Source organism: Lathyrus oleraceus, chromosome 3, assembly GCF_024323335.1.
Source record: "Lathyrus oleraceus cultivar Zhongwan6 chromosome 3, CAAS_Psat_ZW6_1.0, whole genome shotgun sequence".
Classification (NCBI taxonomy): domain Eukaryota; kingdom Viridiplantae; phylum Streptophyta; class Magnoliopsida; order Fabales; family Fabaceae; genus Lathyrus; species Lathyrus oleraceus.
Window position 1 is genome coordinate 26,131,178 of NC_066581.1, and position 24,949 is coordinate 26,156,126.

General features: G+C 41.9%; 1 protein-coding gene across 1 annotated transcript; it reads right to left on the reverse strand.

The window, feature by feature from the left end:
* Window positions 1-296: 296 nt before the first annotated feature.
* On the reverse strand, window positions 297-24,444 carry LOC127129463 (uncharacterized). Its single transcript, XM_051058644.1, has 4 exons — window positions 24,324-24,444; window positions 23,056-24,194; window positions 22,449-22,773; window positions 297-388 (listed from the first exon to the last, which is right to left on the reverse strand). The coding sequence occupies exons 1-4, from the start codon at window positions 24,442-24,444 to the stop codon at window positions 297-299; spliced, it is 1,677 nt and encodes a 558-aa protein (XP_050914601.1).
* Window positions 24,445-24,949: the final 505 nt, after the last annotated feature.

Here is a 24,949-nt window from a genome sequence, read left to right on the forward strand (position 1 = left end):
CCACACTTTCATGTAATCATCATGAAAAACGAATTTCAAAACAGCAGCATTCAAACAACATGGCAATGAGATAGTGATGTTCATACAGCCTCCAAACAGCAAAAAACAAACACTGATCAAGCAAACTTCTGGGCAGATTCATAGGGTTTTGGAACAGCAGGGCATTTCAAGCAACCAACATCAACAAACAAAATTCAACCAAGCATCACACAACAGCATGGCATTGATACTTATACAACAAAAGCAGCAGTAAACAAGCACGTTCATGCAAGTTTCTGGAAACTAGCTAGGGTTTATCACAACAGCACCGCAACAACATTATGTTCATCATCAGTAAAAATCGAAAATGAGAAAAGTGCCCAGAAAACTGAATCAAGTATATCAATAGCTTCAGCAAACCAAGCACAAGCATAATGTAACAATCATCATCATCAATTCGAGCTCATAAAAGAGAAATCCACAAAAACAAGTTTGAACATAAAAATGTAAACCTAGATTTCTCAGCCATATCACAATCATTTCAAGTGAAACAAGTTGCAGTGGACTCAGCTAAGCAAGCTCTATCTAACACATGGCATGGATAAGAGAAAGAAGAGAGTCGAGATTTTACTTGATTATGAAGAAATTTGTGAATCAGTGGTTCTTGGTGTGTTTCAAGCTCAAACAGATCGTCCTTATGCTTTGCAATGATGGATTCTTGAGGTATGTTAGCTCAAACTTGCTTGGAAGAGTCCAGATCTTGATTTGCCATGGAAGGGTCCTTGGAGAAACAGAACTCGAGCTGCCACTACAGTTGGTATTTGCTGCTTGAAAAAGCCTCCAAAGGTTGTCCAGGTGAAGAAAGAATCAAGGGTTCCTCGTGGTCTTTGAAGATTTTGAGCAGAATTTGTAAAGTGAGCAAAATGCAAAAGATGAGAGAATGAGGATTTCTGTTGTTTAGAGGTTGTTACTAGGGTTGGTTTGTGACAGAAAAATGCCTTATATTGGTCTGTTTAACTTTGGTTTAAGGAGTGGTAAGCTTGATTAGTTCAAATGGAGAGATTTGCAAAATTGCTAACTTTGAACATAGGCATATGGAGGGTGTATGGTCTGCCACGAAAATGGGCCTCAAAACAAGTCTCAAATGCCATGCCAAACAACTCCCAAATGGCCAATTATGCTGAAAAGCCTTAATTCAAAAAGTCAACCATTGGTCAAACTTGGATTTTAAATGAAACAAGTCAAAAAATGCCATTTTGATTGGCAGGGTTTTGGTGAATGATGAATGAATTTTTGGAAAGAGGGGATTAAATGGAGTTTGTAGGAAAAAACCCCATCAAATTTGGCCAAAGGAAACATGAGATATGGCCATTTGAAGTTCATGAAAATGTGAAAATGAAATGATCATATCTTGCAAACCATTCATGGGATTTGGGAGTTCTTGGACTTTTTGAAAATGGGAGAACAAGATCTTCAACTTTCATGTTGGGAAAAAATTCATTTGGAGCTCGTATCATGATGCAAGTTGAGGATCAAGAAGTTTCCATTTTTGGCAGTTGAAATTACAGGTCCAGTTTCTATTTTTGGAAATTTTCTGATTGGCTTCAAATTCTTCAATGATATTGATTGCCATGATATATGAGGCCTATTGGGACATGAATAAGCTCTCCCAAACCAAATCCATCCATCAAAACCATAAAATCAACCACAGTTGACCAAGTTTGACTTTTCTAGGGTTTCTGACTGACTGTGCATGAACTGATGGCTTCTGAACATCCAATCTTTGGCTTAAACACTTCAAATGGACTTCCAAGTCATGTGAACTTGTTGGACAAACCCTAGGGCCTTTGCTCCTTGAGAAACACCCTTGCTTGATTGGTTGACTGATCTCCTGATCAGTTTGACCTAATTCTTGACTTGCTTGCTCTTGAGGCAATTGGGGACAATGCAATGCTATGCAATGGATCATGGTATGCTATGACCTAATATGAGATGGTATGTACAATGATGGGTGCAAATTTGAGGTGCTACACCCTGCTAAGTGTTACAGATGTGGTCAGGCTGGACATCGTATCCATGAGTGTACCAGTACTGAGAAGAAGTGTTACAAGTGTGGAAAAGGTGGTCATTTGGCTGCAGAGTGCCGGTCGAAGACTGTGACTTGTTTCAACTGTGGAGAGGTGGGTCATATCAGTCCACAGTGTCCTAAGCCGAAGAAAGAGAATCAGTCGGGAGGCAAGGTCTTTGCTTTATCGGGTTCTGAGACTTTTGCAGATGATCGTTTGATCCGAGGTACGTGTTATATTAATGGCTTTCCTCTTGTAGCTATTATTGACACAGGTGCGACTCATTCCTTTATATCTTTGGATTTTGCTGTGAAACTTAAGTTAGAGATATCTGAGATGCATGGTAGTATGGTGATTGATACTCCTGCGAAGGGTTCAGTGATTACTACTTCAGTTTGTTTGAATTGTCCTTTGAGTATTTTTGGTAGAGACTTTGGAATGGACCTTGTGTGTCTTCCACTAGTGCAGATTGATGTTATTCTGGGTATGAACTGGTTGGTGTTTAACCGAGTTTCTATCAACTGTTTTGATAAGACTGTGATCTTTCCTGAGATTGAGGAAGGGAAGAGTTTGTTTCTATCAGCAAGGCAGGTGAATGAGGAAGTAGCCGATGGGGCAGAGTTGTTTATGCTGTTAGCGACTTTGGAGGCTAAAGATAAACTGGTGATTGGCGATCTAGCCGTGGTGTGTGATTTTCCTGATGTGTTTCCGGAAGAAGTGAATGAATTACCGCCAGAGCGTGAAGTTGAGTTCTCGATTGATTTGGTACCTGGTACTAGGCCGATATCGATGGCTCCTTACCGTATGTCTGCTGTTGAGTTAACTGAATTGAAGAGTCAGTTGGAAGATCTGTTGGATAAGAAATTTATTCGTCCGAGTGTGTCACCGTGGGGTGCACCAGTGTTATTGGTTAAGAAGAAAGAAGGTACTATGAGGTTGTGTGTGGACTACAGGCAACTGAATAAAGTGACGATCAAGAATCGGTATCCTTTGCCGAGGATTGATGATTTGATGGATCAGTTGGTTGGTGCGAGTGTGTTCAGTAAAATAGATTTGAGATCTGGGTATCATCAGATACGTGTGAAAACTGAGGATATTCAGAAGATTGCTTTCAGAATAAGGTATGGACATTATGAGTATTCTGTAATGCCTTTTGGTGTAACTAATGCGCCTGGAGTATTTATGGAGTATATGAATAGGATTTTCCATCCGTATCTAGACAAGTTTGTTGTGGTGTTTATTGACGATATTTTGGTGTATTCGAAATCTGAAGAAGAGCATGCCGAACATTTGAGAATGGTTTTAAGAGTTCTACGAGAAAAGAAGTTATTCGCTAAACTGTCTAAGTGTGAATTTTGGTTAGAAGAGGTTAGTTTTCTTGGTCATGTGATTTCAAGAGGTGGTGTTGCTGTTGATCCTTCTAAGATAGAAGCGGTATCTAAGTGGGAAGCTCCGAAGTCAGTTTCTGAGATAAGGAGTTTTCTTGGTTTGGCTGGTTATTATAGGAAGTTCATCGAGGGATTTTCTAAGTTGGCGTTACCGTTGACGATGTTGACTAGAAAGGGGCAAGCGTTTGTTTGGGACTCAAAATGTGAAGAAGGTTTCCAAGAGTTAAAGAGAAGGTTGACTACTGCTCCTATTCTGATATTACCAAGTCCGTCGGAACCATTTGAGGTTTTCTGTGATGCGTCATTGTTGGGCTTGGGTGGTGTGTTGATGCAGAATAAGCAGGTTATAGCTTATGCTTCGAGACAGCTGAGGGTTCATGAGAGGAACTATCCGACCCACGATTTAGAGTTGGCAGCTGTGGTTTTTGTTCTGAAGTTATGGAGGCATTACTTGTACGGGTCAAGATTTGAGGTTTTCAGTGACCATAAAAGTTTAAAGTATTTGTTTGACCAAAAAGAGCTGAATATGAGACAGAGGAGATGGTTAGAGTTTCTGAAGGATTATGACTTTGGTTTGAATTACCATCCGGGTAAAGCAAACGTAGTGGCTGATGCATTGAGTCGGAAATCATTGCATATGTCTATGTTAATGGTTAAGGAATTGGATTTAATTGAGCAGTTTAGAGACTTGAGTTTGGTGTGTGAGGGTACTCACAATAGTGTTAAATTGGGAATGTTGAAGTTAACGAGTGGTATTCTGGATGAGATTAGAGAAGGTCAGAAATCCGATGTGCTTTTGGTTGATAAGTTGACTCTAGTAAATCAAGGTCAAGGTGGTGAATTCAGAGTTGATGAGAATGGTGTTTTGAAATTTGGTAATCGGGTGTGTATTCCGGATGTTACCGAACTTAAGAAGAGTATTCTTGAGGAAGGACATCGTAGTGGCCTGAGTATTCATCCTGGAGCTACGAAGATGTATCATGATTTGAAAAAGTTATTTTGGTGGCCGGGAATGAAAAGAGAAATTGCGAGTTTTGTTTATTCTTGTTTGACTTGTCAGAAGTCAAAGATTGAGCATCAGAAGCCGTCTGGGCTAATGCAACCGTTGGCTATTCCAGAGTGGAAGTGGGATAGTATCAGTATGGATTTTGTTTCTGGTTTACCGAGGACAATTAAGAATTTTGAAGCTATTTGGGTGATTGTTGACAGATTGACGAAATCGGCTCATTTCATTCCGATCAGAATGGATTATCCGTTAGAGAGATTGGCTGAGTTGTATATTGAGAAGATTGTAAGTTTGCATGGTATTCCGTCTAGTATTGTTTCGGACAGAGATCCTAGATTTACATCGAAGTTCTGGGAAGGTTTGCAGAGGGCTTTGGGAACTAAGCTGAGATTGAGCTCTACATATCATCCGCAGACTGATGGTCAGACTGAGAGGACGATTCAGTCGCTAGAGGATCTTTTGAGGGCTTGTGTTTTGGAAAAGGGAGGTGCTTGGGATTGTTATTTACCTTTGATTGAGTTTACCTACAATAATAGTTTTCATTCGAGCATTGGTATGGCGCCGTTTGAAGCTTTGTATGGTAGGAGATGTCGGACACCTTTATGTTGGTATGAGTCCGATGAGAGTGCTGTGATTGGACCGGAGATTGTTCAACAAACTACGGAAAAGATTAAGACGATTCAGGAGAAGATGAGGATTGCTCAGAGTCGTCAGAAGAGTTATCACGACAAGAGGAGGAAGTCACTTGAGTTTCAAGAGGGAGATCATGTGTTTCTTCGCGTTACTCCGATAACTGGTGTTGGTCGAGCTTTGAAGTCGAAGAAGTTGACACCTCGATTTATTGGTCCTTATCAGATTTTGGAAAGGATAGGGGAGGTAGCCTATCGTATCGCTTTACCTCCGTCACTTGCGAATTTGCATGAGGTTTTTCATGTGTCTCAGTTGAGGAGGTACATTCCTGATCCGTCGCATGTAGTCCAAGTAGATGATGTACAGGTGAGAGATAACCTGACTGTTGAAACATCACCTATGAGGATAGAGGATCGAGAGTTGAAGCAGTTGCGGGGTAAAGAGATTGCATTGGTAAAGGTAGCTTGGGGAGGACTAGCAGGTGGCAATGTGACTTGGGAACTTGAGAGCCAGATGAAGGAGTCTTATCCAGAGTTATTCGCTTGAGGTATGTTTTCGAGGACGAAAACTCTTTTAGTGGGGGAGAGTTGTAACACCCCGATAAAATAAGATAATTATTTAATTTAAGTTAATATTATATTTATTAATTTAATTAAATAATTGGAATTATTGGATTATTATTATTATTATTATTATTGGAATAATAATTATTGGAAAATATAAAAGTTGGAATTAGAAAAGGTCTCATTTGGTAAAAAGGGTTATTTTCACGTGAAAAGGAAAAAGAGACAGAAAGTGGAAAAAGGGCAAAGAGAACCAGAGAACAAGGGTTGAAGAGAGGAAGAGCTTGAAGCTGAAGGATCGCCGGATTAACTCAGGTAAGGGGGGTTTATCGTCGATTAATGGGTATTATGGGATAACATGTAGTGGGTAGTGATAGACCATTGATTTGTCCCTGATTCGAATGATGTATGCTGAAAAATTGTGAACTTTTGGATGAACGAAATTTGGATTATAATTGAAGGGAATTCGTAGGAATTAGATGTAAAATGTTAGAACTTGTGAAATCGAATAGGTAATGATTCGTGTTAGGTGATATGAACGATTATTGTGTAAAATTGGACTGTGGAAGGTTGGATTTGGGGGAATCTCGTAGCAGAGAAAACCCATTGCAGATCTGGAAATCTGGTTTCTGGTCATACGCGTATGGCACTAGGCAATACGCGTATGAGATGGTCTGGTACGCGTATGGCACTAGGCAATACGCGTATGAGATGGTCTGGTACGCGTATGGCACTAGGCAATACGCGTATGGATGAGGAAGATGATGTTTTGAACGTGGTTTGGTCTCTGTTGGTACGCGTATGGGGAAGTGGTACGCGTAGCATACGCGTATGAGATAGGTGGTACGCGTATGGGATTGGTCAGGAGATGGGCCATACGCGTATGGGACTAGGCAGTACGCGTATGGGCAGGATTGTGATTTTTCTGTGCTGTTGTTGTGCAGTTTTTGGTTGTTCAGCTGAGTAATGTAATTTAGCTGATGTATGATAGAGTAGGGATCATTTCCCGTTGTTTTGAGTAGTATAGGTATTAGTAGAGTGTGCTAATGCTGTGATTGATTATGTGATATGACATGATATGATTATGTGGTGAATATGTTGATGATGTATGATGATATGCATAATGTGGTGAATGTATCTATCATGTATGAAATTATGAATGGACTGTTTATGGCTTAGAGTGTGAGCATATGTCCATTGTGGATGATTGTTGATGTTTGCATGACTAAGTGATTTAGCTTGCATATTGTGGCCTTTATGGTGGTAGCTAATTCCCATGGTGAGGAATTAGTGAGTGAATCTTTGTGGATGATTGTTGATGTTTGCATGCTAGGTGATTAGCGTGCATATCATAGCCCTTGGGGTGGTAGCTAATTCCCATGGTGAGGAATTAGTGAGTGAGTCACTAGGTCTCAAATGAGTGGGACTAGTGGGCTTGGTAGCCGTATCTGGATTTGATCGGTGAGGTGAACTATATGTTCACGAATAGTCGGTACCGCATGCATGGAGTCTCATTGCATAATGTATGTATGGCGTATAATATGAATGGATGTATTCCAATATTATACGTGTGTTTGTGTTGGTATTGAGTATGAGTATGAGTTGTATTAGTATTGAGTATGATGTTTGAGTTGATGTGCCGTTACCGAATGTGTGATATGATTAGGGTGATTAATGTGTTATTTACTTAGCATTACATGATATTTTATAATGCTCATTATATCGATTGAGGAACTCACCCTTACAACTATTTTTCAGGTAACGAGCAGTGATTGAGTAGAAGCTAGTGCTTGGAGTCTAGTGTAGTCTCCTTAGTGGGTCATGCTCTGATAGATGTAACATCGGGACGGGATGTTTTACCTTGTTGAATAATTTTACATGTAATGTGTTACATGTTTTGCATGATTGATTTGATTTCTATCCGCTGCGTATTGTGCAAATGCTAATTGTTTTGAATTAATAAAAGAGCATGACAGTTATTATGGTGAATGGTGTGGAATGAGTGTGTGACACCCTTAATTTCATAATTACTCTGATTGATATATTGCTATTTTAATTAAATATTTGGGGTATTTTAGAAGGGTGTTACAATACCCATGCAATGCAAACGGCAACATCTCATGCCAGTCTTTATAGGTTACCACCATTTTCTGCACAATCTTCTTTATATTCTTGTTGGCTGCCTCAACCGCCCCATTCATCTTCGGACGATAGGGAGAAGAATTGTGATGCTCAATCTTGAATTCCCGGCACAGCTCTGCCATCATCTTATTATTCAAATTAGAACCATTATCAGTAATGATTCTCTCGGGAACCCCATATCTGCAAATGATGTCTCTCTTGAGAAACCTGGCAACGACCTGCTTCGTCATGTTCATATAAGAGGCTGCTTCAACCCACTTGGTGAAGTAATCAATAGCCACTAATATGAATCTGTGCCCATTCGAAGCCGTAGGCTCAATCTTCCCAATCATATCAATCCCCCACATAGCAAACGGCCATGGAGACGACATCAAACTCAACGGATTAGGAGGCACGTGCACCTTGTCAGCATAAATCTGGCATTTATGACACTTCCGCACGAAATTGAAACATTGGGCCTCCATTGTCATCCAATAATAACCTGCCCTCAGCAGCTTCTTTACCATTGCATTCCCACTGGCATGGGTACCGAACGATCCTTCATGAACCTCTTTCATCAATTGGCTTGCTTCTTTATCATCAACACATCTGAGCAAGATCCAATCAAAATTCCTCTTATACAAAACCCCATCCTTATTCAGGTAGAACACCATGGCCAACCTCCGCAGAGTCTTTCGGTCCTTCTTAGATGCTCCCTCAGGATACTCTTGAGTCTCTATATAGCGCTTGATATCGTAATACCACGGCTACTCATCATCAGGCGCTGTATCAACAGCAAACACATAAGCCGGTCTATCCAGACGACCTACCTCCACACTGGGGAATCGATTCCACCACTGCACCTTAATCAAGGCAGCCAAAGTAGCCAAAGCATCTGCCAAAGGATTCTCCTCTCTAGGAACATGATGCATCTTCACCTTGGTGAAAAACGTCAACAATCTCCTCGTATAATCCCGGTATGGAACTAAATGAGATTGATGCGTATACCATTTTCCGTTAACCTGATTTACAACCAGAGCTGAATCTCCATATATGACAAGGTTCTTGATCCTCAAATCAATCGCCTCTTCAATCCCCAGGATACAAGCTTCATATTCAGCCACGTTGTTGGTGCACTCAAATGTTAGCCGGGCAGCAAAAGGAATATGGGATCCTTTCGGCGTAACCAAAACAGCACCAACACCGCTTCCATTCACGTTAATGGCCCCATCAAACATCAGAACCCATTCGGATTCAGGGTCAGGCCCCTCCTCCGGGAGTGGTTCCTCACAATCTTTCGATTTGAGAAACATGATGTCCTCATCAGGGAATTCAAACTTCATCGGTTGATAATCATCAATAGGTTGCTGGGCGAGGTAATCAGACAATACACTCCCCTTAATTGCCTTCTGAGAGGTATACTGTATATCATATTCAGTCAAAATCATTTTCCACCTCGCAACCCGTCCGGTCAATGCTGGCTTTTCAAAAATGTACTTGATTGGGTCCATCTTGGAAATCAACAAAGTGGTATGAACCAGCATATACTGCCTTAGTCGGCGAGCAGCCCAGACCAAAGCACAACAAGTTTTATCGAGCAGTGAATATCTTGTTTCACAGTCGGTAAACTTTTTGCTAAGGTAGTATATGGCATGCTCTTTTCGACCAGACTCGTCATGCTGCCCCAATACACACCCCATAGACCCCTCGAGGACCGTCAGGTACAGAATTAACGGTCTTCCCTCTACAGGAGGCATCAGAATCGGAGGCTCCTGCAAATACTCTTTTATTTTTTCAAATGCCGCTTGGCAATCATTATTCCAACTGACCGTTTGATCTTTTCTTAGCAACTTGAAAATTGGTTCACACGTGGCTGTTAGATGAGATATGAACCGCGAAATATAGTTCAATCTACCTAAGAAACCACGAACCTCCTTCTCTGTTCTCGGTTCAGGCATTTCTCTTATTGCTTTTACTTTGGCAGGATCAACCTCTATTCCCTTCTCGCTTACAATGAACCCCAACAATTTACCGGACCGCACTCCGAAAGTGCACTTGTTCGGATTCAACCTCAGTCTGAACTGTCTCAGCCGGTCGAACAACTTGGCCAGATCTACCAAATGCCCCTCTTCTGTTTGGGACTTTGCTATCATGTCATCAACATAGCATTCGATTTCATGATGAATCATATCATGAAACAAAGTCACCATGGCCCTCTGATAAGTAGCACCGGCGTTCTTGAGACCGAATGGCATCACCTTATAACAAAAAGTGACCCATGGTGTAATAAACGTTGTTTTCTCCATATCATCTGGCGACATTTTGATTTGATTATAGCCAGAAAAGCCATCCATGAAGGAAAACACCGAGAATTGAGTTGTATTGTCTACCAACACATCAATGTGAGGTAGTGGAAAATCATCCTTCGGACTAGCTCTATTCAGATCTCGGTAGTCCACACACATTCTCACCTTCCCATCTTTCTTCGGGACTGGCACGATATTCGCGACCCAAGGCGGATAATTAGTGACAGCAAGGAAACCAGCATCCCACTGCTTCTGCACTTCCTCTTTGATTTTCATTGCCATGTTAGGTCGAGTTCTGCGCAATTTCTGCTTCACTGGAGGACAATCTGCTCTCAACGGTAGCTTGTGCACAACGATATCGGTATCCAACCCTGGCATATCTTGATAAGACCAGGCAAAGATGTCGACATACTCTTTCAACAATACTACCAACCTGCTCTTGACACTTTCCTCCAAAGCAACCCCAATTTTCACCTCTTTCTTGACCTCGTCGGTACCCAAATTCACCACCTCAATCTGCTCTTCATGCGGCTGAATCACCTTCTCCTCTTGTTTCAACAACCTGGCTAATTCCCCTGGCAGTTCACAATCTTCTTCGCCTTCTTCTTCGGCTTGATAGATCGGATTGTCGAAACCATACAAAGGTGTAACAGGATTGTTATCAATGAGATCCGGAGAATGATCGCATCTGCATGAATTTGGATTCATGCATTGCTTTAGAACCGGAACGAGACAAAACAAAAAAGAAAAATGAAAACATTGCCATTTTTATTTTGTTTTTATTTTTAAACTGCAAAAATAAATGAGAAACAGGGAACACCGCTTTTAACTGAAAAACATCCTTTTATTAATGATGCGAACTTGCAAAATTAAACATGAGGTGGCCCTTACAATGAACCATTACGTGTCGGGCAACACGTATGGCTTTCATGCATATAAAATCAAAACAGGAAAAATATTACTCTTCCAGCAGAGTGACCCGGATGATCTTTTCAGCCTTCCAGTTCTGGATTCCCATCCCTGGTGCGCACGGCTTTATCCACCGGTCTATGTCGCAGTCACTATCATCTTCCTCACTCATCATGCAGATGTGATCCGGATCCAGCATTCCGGCACTAGTGAATGTGACTGGCGGACGACGTCCTCTTCCTTGTCCTGAGCCTCGGCCCGGCTGATACCCCACTCCGAAGCGGTCTTTCTTTGCAGAGATATCCATCATCCTGCCCCAATCAGGAGCCTCTCCATTCTTCACCACCTCAGCGGCCTGTTTGTATGAAGATATGGACGGTTTTTCTTCTTCCTTGGCAAAAAGAGCATTCTCCACCTTAACGGTTTCAAATGCTTGGCTAGGCGTCTCCCAGATTTCGCCGTCCATCTCAACATATTTGAATGAGGACAAGTGGCTGACAAAGATGTCCTCTTCTCCGCACACAGTGACAACCTGGCCCTCCCAGATATACTTCAGCTTTTGGTGCAAAGTCGAGGTCACTGCCCCAGCAGCATGGATCCATGGCCTACCCAACAGGCAACTGTATGCCGGCTGAATATCCATGACATAGAAAGTCGACTTGAACACCTCTGGGCCTATCTTCACTGGCAACTCAACCTCTCCAAACACGGCCCGCTTCGACCCGTCAAACGCCCGCACTATCAGATCAGTGGGAGTCAGAATCAGCCCGTCACAATTTAGCTTAGCCAGAGCCTTCTTCGGCAACACATTTAATGAGGAGCCGGTATCAACCAGCACATGCGAAAGCACGGCCCCTTTACACTCCATTGCGATGTGTAATGCCCGGTTATGATTCCTCCCATCCACCGTCAGGTCCATGTCTGTAAAACCCAGCCCATGGCTGGCATGCACATTAGACACGACCGTCTCCAACTGGTTTATGGTAATCTCTTGAGGAACCTAGGCTTTCTTCAAGATCTTCAACAAAGCCTCCCTATGCCCCTCAGAGCTTAACAGCAAAGATAGAATCGAGATTTTAGAGGGAGTCTGCTGCAGATGGTCAACCAGTTTGTACTCAGACTTCTTGATGATCCTTAAGAATTCCTCTGCATCATCATCAAGTTTCTCTTCTGACCCAACCGGCGCCGGTGTCACATCAGGAGTACCATTATTCACCACTGCTTTCCCTTTCGCCCTGGCTAAAGCCTCGGCCTTTTCTTTTTTCTCTTTTTCTCCTTCTCCTCCCCTCAAGGCATCTGGTGCAAACAGTCTTCCACTACGAGTGAAACCGCTGGGACCGACATTATCCACCTTTGACACGGTGGTTTCACCTGCAGTCTGATCTTCCACCTTCTCACCGTTACAGTACACTTCTCCACCATAATGCCATGGCACGGCATCATCTTTGTCGTATGGAATTGGTCCAGGTACCGTGATGGTAACTGGAGCCGCCTCCGCCAGAGTAGACAAATCCACCGGGTCAAAATAAATCGTTATGGTGGAGACCTCATCCTTCCCCTTATCAGCCTTCTCAATCAGAATACTTCCATCGTCCATCAGACCCTGGACAGTCCTCCTCAACAATTCACACCCATTAGGGGCACCAATGCACTCAGCACATTGCTCATCACAGCCTGAATAAACCCCATTCTTCAACAACTGCCTCTTGACCTCAGCCAGAGGAGTCTTCAACTGATCAACACTTGACAACCCAACTCTACTCTCCTCAGAGATTGCATTCACCCCCCTTTGACCATGCGCGGGCATGGGATTAACATTGACGTTGGGAGATGGTGCGAAGTTTATAGCTTTCGAATCCACTAGGTCTTGAACCGTGTGCTTAAAGGCTTTGCAGTTCTCTATGTTGTGTCCGGGCGCACCTGAGTGAAATTCGCATTTTGCATTCTCATCATAATTGGCCGGCCTTTGATCAGGTCTCAAAGGTGCCAGAGTCCTTAGCTGTACCAGCCCCAAGTCTATCAACTTTTTAAACAGAAAAGAATAAGTCACAGGCGGCCTGTCGAACTGCCTATCATTCATTCTCCCCTTGACTTGATATCCGGCCCTCTGAGGCCTCTCCTGAAATGGTTGTCTTTGCTGTTGAGGTTGCTGCTGTTGCTGTTGATTATCAGCAGGAATAGTTACCGCAGCAGTGTGCTGGAAGTAACGATCCCTACTAGGTCCTCTCTGTGCATAGACCGCGCTGGTATCACCCTCTTTTTTCCTCTGGCCGTTACCAAAGGGCTTTTTCGACCCTGAAGAAGAAGCGTTACCCTGAATCTTCCCGAGCTTCAACCAGCTCTCAATCCTTTCCCCAGCCACTACTATGTCTGAAAAGTTGGTCACCGGACAACCAACCATCCTCTCAGCATAAGCCCCTTGCAAAGTCCCCATAAAGAGATCAGACATCTCCCTGTCAACAAGTGGAGGTTGCACTCTGGCAGCCAACTCCCTCCACCTTTGGGCATATTCTTTAAACCCTTCATTGTTTTTCTGAGACATACCCTGCAGCTGGGTACGACTCGGAGCCATATCAGCATTGAACTGATACTGTTTAAAGAATGCGTCCCCAAGATCTTGCCAATTCTTAATATCTGAGGACTTGAGCTTGGTGTACCACTCCAGTGAGCCTCCGGACAGGCTGTCCTGGAAGAAATACATCCACAGCTTTTGGTCCATGGTGTATGCTGAAATCTTGCGAACAAACGCCTGCAGATGAGTCTCGGGGCATGAACTCCCATTATACCGATCAAATGTGGGTGCTTTGAATTTCTGCGGGATCACAATCCCCTCTACCAACCCCATGTTTGACATGTTGACCACCCCAGGAGTGGCATAACTCTCCAAAGCCCGGATTTTCTCAGCCAGCAGCTGAATCTCTTTGTTCTGTGGTGGGGCACCGTATTGACCAAATGGTTCATTGTGCATCGAGAACTGATCGGCCTCTCTGTCTTCCTCTCTGTCGTCATCAACACCGAAGAAAGGTGAGAATAGACTGTCCTTCATGTTCTGACCCGGTTGACCACCCGCAGCACCGAAACCAGCGACGTTGTTCACTATACCTACGGTTGTCCTTTTTCCACCGTCTCTGGAACCACCCAGCCCCTGGTTGGAGACACCATCCAGGTTGACACCACTATTGGCAGCTGAGGCCCGCTCGAGCTTCTCAACTTTGTCAGCCAAAGCCTTCTGACCAACTGCAAACCCTTGCATGATGTTGATCAGCTCATTCATCTTGTCCTTCAGCTCAAGAATATCAGTGTTAGGGAAATCCATCAGTCTGGGAGTATTGCGTCGGGTGAAGTATCTGTGAGGACGAGTTGAGTGCAAGGGTATAACTCTACGAGCACGAGCAATGATTCCTGAAACAATCACGCACGTTAGAACTGATACCTGCAAAACAGCAAACAGGTTAATATGCATGAATGCAACGTCTATCCATACGAGGAAGCTTCTGTCTTTCGATCCTGGTTTCATCGAGACAGATAAAATTTAGACAATAGCATTCTGACATCAGGATGTCTCTCAACCAGAATCTCAATCGAGAATGTATCCTGAGTATGGATAGACGTGAGTTAGATGCCGATAAATGCAAAATGTGGATGATGCTGATGCGTGAATGCAATGCACTATGCCATCCTCCAAGTCATCTGATCATTTGTTGCACTGAAGCCTCGATCTCTGAACTGATCACAACCATCTAAGGTACTGAGCAATCACAAATCCGACTTGGGAGTTCCGAAATAAACGGAACTGAAAGATACACCATCATCATCATCACCAAACAATCTCTGAGCAGATAACCCCAATAATTTCTGAATCGGCCCGGGGAATCCTGAAATAAACGGATCCCCACTGATAAATAACGCGGACAGCACTCCGGCGTCTTTGAAACAAAGGCCCATAAGTCCGACTTATGAATAAGACTCTGATCAACGGAACCAAAAGTCACCATCAAAGTCACCAACTGAACATGCATCTGTAAGAATCACCCTCCCCTCACAGGTAAATTCTAAACAGGTCATCCTAAGGCGGATAATAGTCTCGACAATCGGGCAGAGATACTCAATGGGTTTGCCCTTTCGGGTGTGCCATTGTAGCTCTCCTGAGATCGTCTAAACCAAAGATCCGGGAAATGATCGGTCACCGAAGTCAATAGTTCAGATGAAGTGACTCAACCAGAGTGGAGTACCCCACAAAGGAAGAGCACTATCAAATGAACCTCGTCCGGCTTGTGGTACATCACATTGCCAAGCACATGTTAACCTAACATGAAGGAGGCAACATGAGACCACACTAATCCTAGGTGTATACTCGGGCCTGAGTTTTAGCCCCACTCAGAACACCCACCCCAAAACAGAGGAACCACCTGCATAGAGGACATCAACATGATAGTATGATGCATGCAAGTATTTATGCAAATATATACACAGTCAGAATAATAAATGCAATAAATAACACAAAACAAGCAACCTAAACTATCCTAGAACGCTAGGAGAGACTCGCTTAGGGAAGATGGACCAGCACAGGTCAACATCTGATTAATCCCCAGCAGAGTCGCCAGCTGTCGCATCAGCGAAAAACAACCGGCGGGCTGAAACAAAAACAACACAGAGCCGCCACCGTGCGTTATTTATCCCAAAAGAGGGAAAGGAAACGCTCAGAGTAAACCTGGAAAGGAAATGGTCTCGCGACCAAAGAGAAAGGGTACGGGAGTCGGTTACGCAAGGGGAAGGTATTAGCACCCCTCACGTCCGTCGTACTCGACGGGATCCACGCTCTAAAGAAAGAAAAGGTTGCTAAACAAACATCACACACACACACCGAAGACAACACAGGTGGGAGAAAAGAGGAGAGGGCTCGCTAGGACATCGCATCCTATGCCTACGTATCTCGTCTGGAACGAGAATCAGAGCTGCCGTAGTTCGGCTCACACACGCCAAACAAGACACACACAAACACAGGCAAACATGGAACCCGAACGCCAATCGCTGGACTTACATCGGCTTCCGAACCAAACAAACACAATCAGGATACGGACAGCCAATCGCTGGGCTTACATCCATATCCTGACACACAAGAAGAAAGAAACAACAAGTTACTAAGGAGTCGGGAACTCGAGCCTAGCAACTGTCAAGCAAACACACACAAAAAAGAAAAAAAAAGTGAACACACGGACTAACAGGGAGTCGGGAACTCGAGCCTGATAGCTGTCAAACAAAACACCAATAATACGTTGAGACGTCAGAAGAAACTGAACACACAGACTAACAGGGAGTCGGGAACTCGAGCCTACTAGCTGGCAAGCACAACACACTCAAAAAAGGAAAAGGGTGCCTGGAGAGACCTCGCACGGTCTCCTGCCTACGTACCTCATCTGGTATGAGGATCAGGGCGACGTAGTTCCCCTGAACGAGAAAGAAATTCTAACCAGATACAAAGGGAGACACACTACTAGGGAGCTGTACTCGAGCCTAGTGTTATCATGCATCATTGCCCTATGTTATGGTTTCTATCCTAACTCGCTCAACAGCCAGCTAATCCTAACCAGGAAACACAAAACACACATGCTCAACCAAAATAAAGCAAACATTCACATAGCACACACTATATCCAGTCAAGTGAGGCTCAAACAAGGGTGGACTGCCAAGGCAAGTCAACTGTACAGGGTAGTGTTCGCTCTTAACCCTGACATTGAGAGTCAGGGTGAAGCAGATGAAAGGTAAGTGAAGATGAGATTTCACAGCTCTTATCCCTGGCCAGGGAGAGCTTCAGACAAAGGAGCGTGGGTTCAGGAAGTGGGAACCCTTCTACACTCAAGACTCTGACTCAACTGATCTTGGGTTAATGTCCCAATGCATCAACACAGTGGTGCGAGCAGAGGGACGACTCAACAAGAATAGCAGGGGATGGATTGCACATCCCTTGGGTTCTGCCAATTGCCTTAATCAAGGTCTTTTCCTGCTTGGGGACAAAAGTAAACAATCACAAACATCGCCTCTTAAGGAGGACTTCAGACAGTTGCCTGGCCAAGTAACAGGCCAGGTCTTCCAGACTACATGGAGACAAGAGAGTCTACCTCAACTGGTTTATACAACCAAGCAGCAGCACAGCAAGTTCTTAAAGAACTAAAGCGACTATGGTACCTGGAATCAATCAAGCACAGTCAGTATACCAATCACACAGTCAAAACAGACAAGTTAAGAATCAACAGACAATACAATCAGACAATGCAATGTGCAAAGCACAATCAACTCAAGTGAGCCAAGCATCCTACAAAATAAACAAGTTAGTTTACAACAAGCAACCAAACTCAATTTAATCAACTTGCATTTTTCTCCTTAAAGCATTTGCATCTCAACCTGAAACACAATTCAAAAGTGAGAAACAAGACCACTAGGACAAGCCTAGGGTCCAAAGGAGGTGAAAAATTCAAAACAGCAAGTGAAAATTAATCAAAACCAAGATCAAACAAATTAGAAACAAATCCCATTGGTCCCATGCTCATATCATTCATTATCATCATTTCATAAACAAAATATCACAAAGCATGCCATTTGCAACCTCAAAAGACCAAACAAAATGATCACAATCAAATCAATATCAAAACAGCTCAATAAATTCCACAAAAATTCCATCTTAAACAGAACACATGCAATGAGTAGCATATCAAATTTCATGCTATTTGGACAAGTGGAAGTAGGGAAATTAAATTCATAAAGTCTAGACAAGTTCAAGTAAGCCAACACATGGCATCAAAACAATCACCAACTTCCATCAATCATAAAACAGTGACAATACATGATAAATGAATGGGATCAAAACCAAGATGACCTATAATGTGTCTAGAATTCACATGTCAAATTTCACCCTCATCCAATTAATGACCAGAATTTCACAAAGCAAATACCAACATGTGTCACAAAAAATCAACAAATGACCAAGCAGGAGAGAAAATTCCAATCAAATAGGAAATGAACTCAATAAAATCCAGAAACATTCCCATGTATTCTTAACAAACATATGCTCAATCATGCAAACTTTTAGCTCAATTCAATGTCCCTAAGCAAGGAAAATAAAATCATGAAATTCATCAAGCTTGGTGTGACACAAATTATCACACCTCTAATCAAAAATTCATATCTCCTCAACCAGGTATCCAAAAATTGCAAACCACATATCAAAATCACCAACAAAGAGTCCAGAATAAGCACAAAAAATTTCATGAATTTCTTTGGAAGCATCAACATTTTATGAGTGATATGGCAAAACATGTACAAATTGCATACATCCAAACAATCCCTAAGCAAATTATTTTTTCACACGTGCATAAAAATCATAAAAATCACCATTAAAAACTACACATTATAAGGAGAATCATGCAAAAAATCTCACAAAATTTGGACAAGAAATGAATCTCCTATGAATTTTTGAAGATCATGTATCAAAGTGAAATGAAATTGAAAAAGAAAATGAAATGAAATTGAATTAATAAACTGAAAATGGCATTTGCGTAATTTTTAACCACAAGAGCAAAACGGCGTCGTTGGCACTTAATGTGTTGGCGCAATGCTACTGGCTGGAACGCGCGACAAACAGAATTCAAACAAAGGCCAAGGCAAACGAAGATCAAACGCGTGTTTCAGTGAGTTTTCATCATCTTCATCAAACACAATTCCGGAAAATCGAAAATGCAAAAATCTCAACCAAATTCATCGTACCATACATCAAAATGACCGGTGAATCACGTACATCACGAATATGAAAAGCATTTAACCTAACTCTAAGCGTAGCAACGGGATCGAGCGAAAGAAGATTCATATCCAAATATTCAAATCACGATAACTCACTCGATACTCAACCGAATAAAAAACTACGAGCATCATGATAATCTACGTTGAAAGATCTACAAAAGCCATATGATGATTCAAACAATCGAAGAGTTCGAGCATTTACCTCTTGGAGATGGCAGATCGTGATTCTTGCTTTTCAATGTCCAAACAGCCAAAACAGATGATGATTGATGTTCAGGAAGATGATTGGAACACATGCTTTAGCTCAATGATGCTTCAGGTGCAAGAATTATGGAATTGCCATTGTTGTGCTTGCTTCCAACAGTCCAAATTCAGCAAGTTCTTGGCACGGATTTGATGAAACAGATCTTCAATAAGCCTTATAGAAGATGAATCCAAGGAGCACGAGCAAGATTGATGAAGAATTGGATGAGAATTGTGGAAAAATGTTGAAGAAGCTTTGAGAATTTTGAGAGAATTTGGAGGGAAAAGTTGTTAGGATCTTGGAATGTGCAATGTAATTAGCAATTTCTGTTACAGTTAAGGCTTTATACCACTGCTTAATCAACTTCTTAATCCAAATTATCAAAATCAAAGTGATTAGCAAAAATGAGTTTTCAAGTGAAAGTCCAAAAAGTCCTTTTGCATTTTAGGCCAATATGACAGCAAATGACAGTCCACACAACTTCTAAATGGTATTTGTGAAGTGTTAGAAAAGGCCTTGTGTGCAAAATCCTTGTATTTCTCAAAATCACCATTCCATGCCAAAAAATACAAAGTGATCACTTGAAAAATGACCTTTTGCCATGATTATTTTTGATGAAATTTGACCATACATCATGAAAGTACATGTGAAATGGGGTTTGCTCAAAGAAAGATCACCCAAATTGGCCATTCCATGTGAAAGTTATGCCACTTTGAATTTAGGCATTTTTGGAAAATGATTGGACCATAACTTGTCAACCACACATGGGAAATTCAAGTTCTTGGACGTTTTGGAAAGGTGAGAGCACGATCTACAACTTTCATGTTGAACAAAATTTCATTTGAATCATTTTTGGACATGTAATTTTGAGGTGAAAAACTTTCCATTTTTGGAAACTTTCATTACAAGTCACTTTCCATTTTTGGAAACTTTTCTCCTGACTTTATTTTCTTCATTCTTGATGTTTGAAATGTCAAATGAAACTTGTTTCAACATGAATGAAGTGTATCCAACTCTCTCCCACCTCCAAATCCATCAAATCAAGCACAGTTGACCACAGTTGACTTTTCTGACTGATAGATGAATTTGGCTATGCACTGATCAAGTTGAGCCTCAAACTCCTGATGAAATGGCTCAATGATGAAACCCTAGCTTCCATAAGCTCAATATAATCACATGATGATCCCCATATCCATTGAAGACCTCATCTCCTAGCCAAGCCCTGATTGGCCCAATACAAATGATTCAACTGATTAGGGTTAACCAGTGGTCAAAACCCTAATCCCAAGGCATCTGATCAAGCATAAGGAATCTCTTGGATGATAACAAAACCATGATGATGATGATGTATCATTTCACCCAAGATGAAGATCAATCTCCTTGAGAACCAAGAAACCCTAATTTGAATCACACACCCTCAGATGATTAATGATCCAGTCCATGAAACCCTAGCTTGCATACATAAACCTTTTATCTTCTGACCAAGACCTAGGAGGATGACTTGCTCAATGTAACCACATGATATGCAATATGCACTGCCTAATGACCTAAAAAATGCAATGCAATATGTTAAGCTAGTCCCAAGAGAGGAGGGCAAATTTTGAGGTGTTACAGCTGCCCCTATTCAATCCACTGTGATCCTGTCGATATGAATAGCCTCGGCTTTCAGATGATCAGGATGAAGAGTGATTGAATATCAAGAACAAACGAACAATTTGCACTCTGATGGGAAAATAATTAACAACGCCTGTCAGAATCGGCGAAGAAGCGCAATCTTCAAAGAAACACCCGTTTGGTACGGAGAAAGTCGGCCTGATCACCGAAACAACAACATCGACCTGGATACCAAAATAAATGGTAACGCAGGGATAAACATGGCCTGAACACCACACATCCGCTGGGGATTATTATTTCTCTTTTTTTTTTTACTTTTCTTGAACCCCGAAATTTTCTCTTTTCCGTTTTCTTGAACCCCAAAATTTTCCTTCACGCAAATGATCCTGGATCACTGCATTTGAACCCCGACATCTTGTTTGCCAAAATAATGAACCCCATTCTCCATTTGAACCCCAGTCGCCTGACGATAACTCGTGATCGCCATTGTGAACCCCGTTCTCCAGAAAACGTCGCAACATTTCCCTTTCTCCATTTGAACCCCGCTCTCCAGAAAATGTCTCGACATTTCCCTTTATCCATTTGAACCCCGTTCTCCGCTTTCTTGTGATAATTCCGCTGGCAACGTCGAAAATAACACCAAACACCACTCTGAGGGCGACATATCAGAGGATACACCTTCACAAAAGGAAGGTAACATGTGCATCTCTTCTTCAGAAGACACCCATAACGACTTCCATTGGCCTCAGCCAAAGTCTAAGGTGACACATGAACAGAAGATAATCCTGAGGACCTCATCCTGGATATAATCTTCAACTCCAATCTCCATTTGAACCCCGATCTCCAGAAAATGCCTCAACACTTCCCTTTCTCCATGTGAACCCCGATCTCCAGAAAATGCCTCAACATTTCCTTTTCTCCGGTTGAACCCCAATAATCGCGCTGATCGCGTAACATCCCTTGATTTCATTTCCATCTCCGTCCGACGGAAAAAATTCCTCCAGTATCGCACTACTGGGGAACACTGCTGATCTGACATCATGATGCTAAACTCCTCAGAGTAACACCTTCACCATCCGGCGAAACTAAATCTCAAACGGTAACCACGGCTTGAGTTGCGCTGATCGCGTAATATTTCCATCTTTGTCCGACGGAAAAATTTCCTCCAGTATCGCACTACTGGGGAAGTACTGTTGATAAAAACCGGTGCCAAACTCCTCGGAGCAACACCTTCACCCTCAGGCAGCCACTTCTCAAACGGTAACCACGGTCTGAGACTAGCTCATGCTTGCAATATGATGCATGATTGCTTTTTCTGCGTAATGCTCCATAAACATGGAAATGCTACACGATTCTTTATGCAATATGCTATGCTATTTTTCATGATGAATGTATAAAAAGCATCCCCCTCAAGGGACTCTTCTGGGGAGCTCGAGCTACTCTGCTGAGGAACTCGTCAACACTCCGATTCCGCCCTGATGGGGAATATCGCTGCTGCTGGGAAACGGCAACCCTTGCTGGGGAAAAGCCTCCTTTGCACCCGATCCGCTTGGGGAATTGCTGGGGATAACCACCAACACTCTGTGGGGATACAACAGTCTTTGACTTGCTGGGGATATCAATCCCGACTCTGCTTGAGACACTACCGTACACAGATACTTCCACTGGGGAAACTGCAACCTTCAGGCCTGGCGACCGGGGAAGCATTGATCTGACACCTGCCGGGGATAACCATCCTGACCCTGCTAGTCCCAAGAGAGGAGGGCAAATTTTGAGGTGTTACACAAGTCATTAAGGGAAATCATAAAAATATTGTTAAGGCGTTTACCTTTTAGTTTAACCTCATGTGTGACTTCATCTTCTATCAAACACTCATCTTTAGTGAACTTGATCTTGAAGCCCTTGTCACATAGTTGGCTAATACTAAGAAGATTGTGCTTTAATCCTTCGACATAAAGAACATCTTCAATAGATGTGAAAGGTGGTGCACCAACAATGCCTTTGCCAAGAATCTTTCCTTTGTTGTTATCTCCATATGTAACAAAACCCTTGGCTTTAAGCTTTAGATTTGAAAATTTATTGATGTCTCTCGTCATATGCTTGGAACACCCACTATCGAGATACCATAAGTTTGATGTGGATTCCAAGCAAGCCTACAAAACAGATTAAGTTTTGTTAGGTACCCAAGTTGCTTTGGGTCCTTCATAATTAGTGCCTTTCTTTACCCATACATAATGCCCATTAGCAACACTAAAGTTTCTAATATAGCAAGCATTAGGTGTATGGCCTTTAATACCACAATAAAAGCATGTTGGTTCAAAATTACTTCTATACCTAGAAGGATAAGACTTCTTCTTAACAAGGTTTTTCTTTTTAGGATAATGATGAACTATTTTAGGTTTGTTTACTTTCTCTTGGATTGGTTGGTCACTTGCCTTAACAAAGATTGTCTTGTTAGAGCTTGGTTTTGAAAACTTTGAGTAACCAAGCCCACTTTTATCATTTGAATATCTTTGTTGGCTAAGTACACCCTCCAATCCAATTTTTCCTTTTTCGTATCTTTCAAGAACTCTTTTTAGTTGGACAATTTGAAAAGAAAGTGACTCACATTTATTGCATACAAAATTTTGTTTTTGATCACTAATCATCTTTTCTTCAACTTCAAAACATTTTTCCATTTTCTCAATTTTCTCTTCCAAAACTGAGATTTGTTTCTTTTGAGATGATATAGTTTTATACAAAATTTTGCATTCATTTAGTAATTCATCTATGGCACCTTGCACATCATTATCAAAAAGCGAAAAATCATTACTAACCTCATTTACTTCATCATCGGAATGGTGTGAGGCCATTAATGCTAGGTTTGCACTTTCATCACTATCCGAGTCGGATGACGAGCTTATTTTGTTATCTTCCCATGCGACATAAGCCTTTTTGTACTTGTTCTCCTTCTTGCTTTTGAATCCACTTTTCTTAGATAGTTGAGGACAATCTGGTTTTATGTGGCCTTGCTTACCACATTCATAACATGTTACCTCTTGCATTGAAGTGGAAGCTTCTCTTTTCTTGAAGTGTTTCTTTCTTTTCGCATAGAAGGAAGGTTTGTCATTCCTACCGAAAATTTTGCCTAGCCTTTTAACAAGTAACAAGAAGTTTTCATCCTCCTCCGGATTGTCTTCTTTCTCAACATCTTCGGAGTCAACTTTCAGAGCGATGCTTTTGGACTTCTTATCTTGATTCTCATGTTTTTCAAGTCTTCCAAGTCTTTCAAGTTCCGTCTCATATTCTTGAAGTTTTCCAAACAATGTAGCGGAAGTCATTGTGGATAGACTTTTCTTTTCTGATATTGCCGTCACTTTTGGTTGCCATTCCCTGGTTAAAGATCTAAGCACTTTAAGATTCAATTCATCATTACTTAAAGTCTTACCTAGAGCTTTTAGATGATTTGTCAAGTGCACAAATCTTTTCTGCAAGTCAAGGATGGATTCTCCGGGCTGCATTCTGAACAACTCGTATTCTTGACTCAAGGTATTTAATCTTGATCTTTTAACTTCGGCAGTTCCTTCATGAGTTTCTACCAAGGTATCCCATATTTATTTTGCCGTTGTGCATGCCGAAATGCGAAAGAATTCATCCATGCTGAGTGTACTTTAAAGAAGATTTATTGCCTTTTTATCTTAGAGGACCTTCTTCTTATCATTACCATCCCATGAAGTTTTAGGCTTTGATGAACCAACGCCGTTAACAACCGTTGTAGGAACAAAAGGACCATTTTGGACAACATTCCATATTTCTTCTCCTTGTGCTTCTAAATGAGCCTTCATCCGAATTTTCGAGAAGTCAAAGTATTCACCACAGAATAGTGGAGGCTTGTTATTGCTACCACCATTTCAGAAGACTAGATTATTATTTGCGAAAGCCATTTTGGATCGTCTAGAAACAGGTTACCTATAACCTGATCTGATGCCAATTGTAAGTCTGAAATCAGTCTAAGAGGGGGGGTGGGTGAATTAGAAACCTTGAAATTTTCTTGTTGTATGGATTATTTTTATGGTTTATAATGGTGTTTAGGAAAGTGGTAAAGTGCAGACAAATAATGACACGAAGATTTATCCTGGTTCCCTTCACAATCCGAAGGTACATCCAATCCCCTTTCCAACAAGAAAGAGATTTCCACTATTTGTTTGGACTTGTACAATGACAAACAAAGACCACCAAGAACCAACTCTTGGATTTCCAACAAAGTCCACTTATGAGAACAATCCTCTCAAAGTGACTCTCTTGTTTCTAAATAACAAGGAAACCTTCTTAGTGATAAGAGAACAATCC

Coding starts and splice junctions, on each gene's coding strand:
- LOC127129463 (XM_051058644.1), bottom strand. CDS start 24,444: ATGAAGGCTCATTTAGAAGCACAAGGAGAAGAAATATGGAATGTTGTC. Junction 22,774..23,055: donor ACAAGACAATCTTTGTTAAG/GCAAGTGACCAA, acceptor TCTGTTTTGTAG/GCTTGCTTGGAATCCACATC. Junction 389..22,448: donor ACATGAGGTTAAACTAAAAG/GTAAACGCCTTA, acceptor GGTTTGCTGAAG/CTATTGATATACTTGATTCA.